An 8,325-nucleotide genomic window follows, 5' to 3' on the forward strand; every position below is an offset into this window, starting at 1 on the left:
GGCTTATTGCAATAAGTTTTCTCATTGCTGTGAAGAAGTTGAGAATGTTCTCATAGACCTGTTTGAAACATAGTAAAGATAGAAAGACATCTCTATCTCTTCCATATTTGCTCTCAATACTTTCTCCCAGATACAAAACTGCGACCAACACATAAAAATGTACCGATCATGCAATATTCCAGCATAGCAACACGAACTGGAATGATTATTACTTAGCGTATTGCACAACTAGCAACTGTAATCTCCGTGGATCCAGAGCGATCATCGAGCGTTCACCAACCCGTGGCCCAGGGGAGGGCATATGACACAACACCCGGTATCGCGCTCCTCACTCCAGCAGTGTCAATGGTTTTGATACTGGACAATACCCCTTGACTAATCCTAAAAGATCCGACGACTTACCTTGAATAAATCCCACGAAAAGAAGACAACAAGACACAAGGATTAGATGCCGTAATGTGTTCTCCATTGTAACAGGTTTACTAGACTCCAAGACAATTTTAGAAGGGCCACTGGTAGAAAGATAATGTACCGCTGCGATAGCGCAAGTGTTTTCAATGCGTTCAAATTGGCTTCAGATCGAGAGTGGGTTCAGTGGAGTGGAGAGTGACCATCAGTGAACATACATGTACAATGTAATTTGCATACGTGGGAGCGTGCTGGCGTACTTCCCAAACAATTAACAAGTACCGCCCACAATGCCTCAAAAACATTTTGATCTGGCAACGTAGGGTTTAGAAGAAGAATGAAACTTTATGACGAGAACAACAAAGGAAGGAATTCACATGTATATAATATGACATTCTAGGGCTGAGGCTGATTGATTGCATTATTGATATGGATGTATTTTATCATTGTTGCTTTAGCGCCAAATCACAGTGATAATCATAACTTCTCTGGAGAATTATTGTGATCATGATGATTCTTCTTCTTTTTAATTTCCTCCTCTTTTCCTTCTAATTCTCATTACCATAATTATCATTATGCAAAGTGCAAAAGCATAGCCTAATATCTATTAATAGATTGCCTTCAACCTAATGAACTTTATGTCAGTTTTCATTCTTTCTGATTCATATATTAATTAAATATTCTTTATTTTCTTTCTCTTTATTATCAAAATTGATATTCTCATTATTATATCATCATTTGTAATTACATATATATATATATATATATATATGAAAGTATTTATTTATTTCTGTCTTATTTTATGCTATCATAGTGCTCCTTCAGACTTGTGACATGTACTTTCCCCCTCCATGTTTCAACATGATCATGCAGATTTCATTAAAAAAAAAAATGCAATTTCAAAGATGAGCATTTTACTTTAAACATTGAGCATGAAAGCAAATCATGAACATAAATAACTTGACAGTGTCTTCTGGATAAAGTTTTGTTGAATATCAATCTCCCCAACAGATCTTCATTCACCCACGTCTCTTTATATAGTCTTTCAAAAGCTCTGAGCAGAAAACCATGATTTGATATACAGCTATAGTCCTGCCCTAGCAACCACGTTGATGGAAATCCCCAGCAAAAAACAAAAAAAAAAAAAAAAAATAGTACCATAAGAGCCTGTGTACAGTGGCTGATTGCAAAACATGACCAGTGGACACAGATTTGATTTCTCAATGACTGACAGCTTTAATTGCACAACGCCCAGCACCCATGCAGTGATGTTTGTCGGCAGAGTGACATATATGCAGGTAGGCGTATAGCCTTATTGGGCGATGCATGTCAACCGATGATCTACTGAAGGGTCAGGGCAATTAGTTTAGTAATATATATATATATATATATATATATATATATATATATATATATATATATATATATATTTATTTATTTTATTTATTCATTTACATATACATATACATTATTATACATATATATGTGTGTGGTGTGTGTATGTGTGAAATACTAGCAGTAATCGTTTGTAGCAGTTTAAAACAGTAAATGTGGACATGTAATCATATGAAAACACATGAAAATACCTACCACATTGGCTACTACAACTTACCTGTCTAAAATGACCACACATCATCTTCCCTTGAGTGGTCAATAAATAAACTTGATTTCTTACACACAGACACACACGAACACACATACACACACATATGTATATGCATATTATATTCATATATATATATATATATATATATATATATATGAATCAAAAATCACTTGACAAAGGGGAGGAAGCCAAAAAAAAATTTGTGTAAAAAATAAACTGTTGGTATTAACAGCATACATTTCTTGAGTTCTGTTCTATTTTTGCTACATATATATATATATATATATATATATATATATAATAATAATAATAATAATAATAATAATAATAATAATAGTAATAATAATTATATATATATATATATATATATATATATATATATATATATATATATATATAATATAATAATAATAATAATAATAATTATATATATATATATATATATATATATATATATATATATACAATAATTTATGTATCATATACCTACACAATAATACATAATGCACTATCATATATACAGAGACACTAGCATATATATTCCCACTCAAGTCAAATTCATTTGGAAAGAAGTAAAGGTTTAAACATTGGCCTATGTAACATTAGGCATGATCAATTTTATAATATACCAAGTCAAAGAGCAGACAGAACATTGACAGGGCTCTAAATTGGACAAGTATTCAAATCCTAGCTGGACAGTATACCTGCCCAAAGACCATGTTAATCATGTCTTTGCATTTATAACAAGGCATGCCACTCTTCACATCAAAGCAGTTGTCATGTAGAACTGTGAATCAGCCTTCAGACATTCCTTCTCGATCACTTATAGTAAGTACCTGATGTCTGACCCAGTGCAGGATGAAAACATGCTAGAACACCAGCCAAGGTGGACACAGTCGCAAAGAACCTCATCTTGATCCGTTCTTCTGCTTTGATTCCTTCGATTAAAGTCAGGCCAGTGATTCGGCCGGTAACAGATGGATACAAATTAACTGGTGCCAGTTATTCAAGTCGGTGCATACACCGTTTCTTCACTGCTGCGTGTGGACATATAGCCTAGTGATCCTATATGTTTACATGTGGAGGTATATCACAAGAAACATCTCTCCTTCTCTATCTCTCTCTCTCTCTGTCCTTATGTTTGCTGGAGATAAAACTGACTCATTACTATATCTCTGGTCAAAGTTTACTTTACAGTACAGGTAGTGCTTAATATTAACAAGGCACAGAAGGGGAGTAAGGGTTCACAAATACCTAGCATGTGCAGCATAAGTAGCAGCACTTACTTCATCCTGCTCAATTCCTGGTCAGAATGTGATGCTTACATTTAAAAAAAAAAAAATTAAAAAATTAAAATCAGCCTGATTTATCTTTGGATGGCTCAATGACTGCACATGTAGTCTATCAAACCAGGATGTTGGTTTCAAAGACCCTGCTATTGTTTTTTTCCATATTATGTTCTGCATTGACTTCTTACAAGTAAAATTCAGTAGAATATGAAGAGCTAATATAACAAAGCTATGTGTACATGTATTCTTCGAGAGCAAGTCGGAATGCAGCAGCCAGTCATATGGCATGGTTCTTAATGACCTCATCTCGTAAGATTTTGTATCATGAGGGAGGAGGTGTCTCTCTGTTTTGTTTGAAAACTCTGTATTTGTGTCTTCTGCAATGAATGCAGAATGTGTAGAGGGCAATTGTCATTCACCAGAGTTCTGTTTCCTTTGCTAAAATACTTCACATGGCTGCAATCTAACAAATGATTCAATTCCTTGCACCTGGATGTCGGTATATAAGTCCATACCTATCTATCTTGCATCTTTATACTCAAGCTTTGAATACCACTACACTAAATGTATGTAAACACTTTTCAGTTACCCATTTATCTAAGAAATGGTTACCAATTTATCCAAGAAATAAAGCCAGACACAAGCAAGATTTTGCAGGTGAATCCTGTTCAAAGAAGAACTCTCTTGTTAATGCTCACCCATTCAACTGGCATGTAAAACACGTCACTCAATTAAGATGACATCATGCATACTTGACACACACAAAACAAGCAGACAGATATGGTCTCAATTTCACATGATGCGATTTGTATCTAATTTAATAAAGATTTCTCTTCCCCTCTCAGATACCATTTTGTGTAGCATTCCACAAATGTGTTGATAAACAATTTGAATAAATCACTTTTAGTACATACATTAGGCAAGAGTATGTGCCAACAGAAAGATGACTACTGTATCTAGGTGTACATCATTCATTTGCAATTTTGCACTTATCTGTTACTTTTAATGACAAAGTGTCACCACTTATACAAGGGCATTAATAACAGGGGTGTGAGAGTACTTGCAGAAAAACAAAGTCTGAAAAAAATCTGAAACTTATGATTAAAAAAAGTCTGAAGTGCACTAGACTGACAACATTTCAATGCATTTGAACTCCAAAAAAAGTCTGGAAACTGGGTTTTGGGCAGAGCAAAAAAAAAAAAAAGAAAAGAAAATCTGAAATCAGATGAAACTGAACTCTCACATCCCTGAATAAAATGCATGAAATTAACTTTTCACATTTAACAAGCATTTCACAAACGAAGAATAAAGAGTACTTCATCACAAACTTACTGCACAGAAAGGACTCACTGTGTGCCCCGACAACGGCACTTGATACAGTTTGCATGTGTACCTCATGTCTTGACGTCACTGTTTATGCACACAACAAACTCATGTATATAATATAATAAACAATGATACAACAATACCATAAACTGTTCCTCATCTTTCCTTTTTAGAAATCATTGCTCAACACAAAGTCACACACCAACAATTTTCCTACTGCAACACTCCCCGGTTTCAAACTGTCAACTTAAAATTTTTGAGTCGCCTGTGCAAAAAAACATTCAATTTCTATCATGTCTCATTTAACCCAAAACCATCAACAGCACAGGAGATTTCTTCTTTCTTTCTTTCTACTGTATTGGAAGCCAACTCTGTACAGTTAGCTTCTTTCTTTAAAGGTATTAGCCCACATTTGTAAACCTGCAGCAATTGGTCTCATACTCAGCATGGAGTTTGGGTATAATTGCAGTAACACCTGTGCAAAATTTCGTTCCAATTAGTCCATTACTTTCATAAAAATAAATGAAAATGCACCGTAATCCGTATGCATGCGTAACGCTCGCTAGCTCCAGTCCACGTACGTGTTACATGTACAATGTACGTAGCTATAGCCCGCGCTCGTAATTCGATTTTGGGTCGGGTTGACCCGGTTTGAAAATTGATTTTAAAACGATGATTTTCTCTCTTTTATCGAATGGTATAGACAAAGAGCGACAGGTGAGGTATGTTACTGTTATAACTTGTACTTGAAGTCATATTGGACCTGTTTTATGCAGTTTTGATTTTCGTGGGTTTGCAAATGTGGGCTAGTACCTTTAAAACAACAATGGTTAACAAGACAAAATGACAGACGAATAGTGTAATTATTGTTAAATATCGCCATAATCATTACTCAGTGATCTGTGGTCATAACAGAGGAAGCCATCTGGAACACCAAGTGCTGCCAAATGAGTAAAAAAAAACTGCAGATTTTGCCAACCACGAGATCCTCTCATAACATAGCTACTCTGAGAAGACGAGGAAAAGATATTGTCAAGCCAGATATTTTCGCAGCATGAAATTTTTGCGAACTGGAGCCCATGGCCTTTTTTTGCCACATTAAATTTTCACGAATTGTCATTGGTATTCAATGCATACAGTGCAAACATGAATTTTTAATTTAGGGAATCCAGGCTCTTGCAAAATTTGTGAGATTAAAATGAATGTAAACATTCCTGGTTTTACAGTTTATCTTCCAGGAGAAAACATTTTTTTTTTTTCTATACCATGATGGCAACATATATCAGGGTAGAGAAGCCATTACACATTCCCATTAGTTAATAACTTCACACACAAATGCTTTGGTCTGAACAATGTGTGTCAGATTATTAAATGTAATTATAGTGACCAATATAACAGATCTAGCAGAGTACGTGACTTTGCCAGAGCATCTGTGCACATGGGGGGGGGGGGGGGAATCCAAGAAAAGCCTGGAGAGAAATAATAGGTAGTGGCTACACCTGGGATAGCTATTCTAAATCATCACATAATAGACAAATTAGTGGTTATATGACTGTCTCCCAAAGATTCAGTGCAATAACATATCTATTTTTTGTCCTATCTACACCAAAGTGAACATGTATGTATAAATGTTTGATTTTCTTTTTCTTCTCTCCCAACAAGATCTGGTTCACCATGTCAATATCTAATATACTGGCATAATGCTGTCGAGACGCGAGACTTCATACCATTTGCTGTATTGAGGGTTTAGTCAACAATGTAGATAATTCTATGGCACTTATTTCCAACACACAAAGTTGAGTTCACACAAGCTAAGCCATCATCAGACAATTACTTGGTAACATTGTTTCTCAATGTCTGGAACAAGACTCATCTTTAATGCAATTTGCAATACAGCACAGAGTAAAGCCCTTTCCAACAACTGCCATGGACTCGAGTTGAAAAAAAAAAAAAGTTCACTTCACGTATTCAGAAGTAAATATTTAACAGAATAGCTTGTTCAGGTTAGTTTCAAAATGCCTGAAATGATGATATTGGACCAAACAGCAATTTGAGCATCTCTAGCTATAATTTGCACAAGATAGTACATAAAAATAATGGCATACAAATGTACTGAAAACGAAAACCACTGATGAACTCACAAGACCACATGGTATTGGACAAATATATTGTCGGCTGAGAACCAGAAGGCCATTATCACAACTTTTGGGGGTATTGAGTTATTGGTATCATCTTGTAGAGCTTGATCTCCTCTACATTGTGGTGTCAATTTTAAAGTATTTTCATTTTCAGTAAAACGTTCAAATGTAAAACCACAAGGGTGGTATTTTACCCTATATTTGGAACAATGCTTACAAATCTACGCACTTTTGATTGAATAAACTTTTAATTCATGAAAATTGATTGTTTAGTTTTTATTTACACTCAAATTTTAGTATGTTATAGTGCCCTTCTGGTTCTCATGTGACAATATATAGTGAGAAACGGATAAAAACCATGCAGGACTTCGTGCACCTACAGGTTTGTGCCAGAGCCCAACGCAGCAATATCAGAGAATTCAGATCCACCTGTATGCGTAACGTAGGATTCATAGAAATATCTCGTCATTCACTACTTCCGGCAAATGCTCCACTCAATACCTGGGAACTGTTTGGTCTGAAATTCAATAGGAAAAACTCTGACACTGATTCTCACCCAGAAATCACAGTTTGAGAAGAAAAAAAAAAAAAAATGTATATGTGTTGAAATGATAGCTATGCACTCTATCATGCAAATACATACAAAAAAGAACAAAAAACAAAAATACGAAACATGGAAAATGTGTTGCCTTCTTTGACATAATGAATAACATTCAGAAATACATATCTCTGGAAAATACGTCTTTACATATATCACAAAATAGTGGATGTATCTGCTCTGTAGTCACATTATATACATACAAGTCCCATTTTGGTCAAATAATATGGCAAAATTAATATCATAAGGTATAATCTTTGTAAAGGTAAAGCTCAAATATGTTAATGGAAGAAGAAAAGGAGTGAACAGGCTTTCATTTGAATAGTGTACAGCATACTCAAAATATCTCGTGATATTCTAGAGTGTTACTCAAATATACACACAATCTCTCAACATTAGAACTTAATGTATTTCTTTCACTAGTGGTGACATTGATGATCCCTGCACTACAATGATGATCTACACAAATTAACTGAGAATTACAAGATACAAATGTATGATGTATTCACTAGTAGTCACATTCTTATTCCATGAGTAGGTGAACATATACTTTAATGAGAGACACTAACCTGGGTAATTATGGCAAATATCTCAGCAGAGAGCTGAAAGATGATAATCCAATCAGAATCAACAAAGATTGCTTGTGCATGTTTTCTCAAAGAAAAAAACACAAACAAAAACAAAAATTTGCCCCCTTTGGCCAGATGAAATTCCATCCTGTAATCATGTGAGAGGATGAGTATTAACAACATGTACTGTACATATCAGTCTTCCATGAATAATGTAATAGATTTGAACATCTATAGAGAGGAATATTTCCACACTTCATCTGCACTTTACAGTGACATGGAAACAACTATAAAATGTATCTTTATTTGATTTTGTGGTATGTACTGGTTATAACTTTACCATGTTGCTTAGATATGTATAATCTCTGTTGTGATAATGAACACTCACATT

The 8,325-nt window shown here is 34.6% G+C and overlaps 1 protein-coding gene across 1 annotated transcript in view; it reads right to left on the bottom strand.

Annotated features, from left to right (window-relative positions):
- The window catches only part of LOC140238351 (uncharacterized), an 11,862-nt gene extending 8,936 nt beyond the window's left edge, over positions 1-2,926 (bottom strand). The window contains exon 1 of the mRNA XM_072318287.1: positions 2,851-2,926. Within this exon, the coding sequence (XP_072174388.1) occupies positions 2,851-2,926 (76 nt within the window). The remainder of the gene's footprint in view (positions 1-2,850) is intronic.
- Positions 2,927-8,325: the final 5,399 nt, after the last annotated feature.

The sequence above is a fragment of the Diadema setosum genome, chromosome 2 (assembly GCF_964275005.1).
Source record: "Diadema setosum chromosome 2, eeDiaSeto1, whole genome shotgun sequence".
NCBI classification, from domain to species: domain Eukaryota; kingdom Metazoa; phylum Echinodermata; class Echinoidea; order Diadematoida; family Diadematidae; genus Diadema; species Diadema setosum.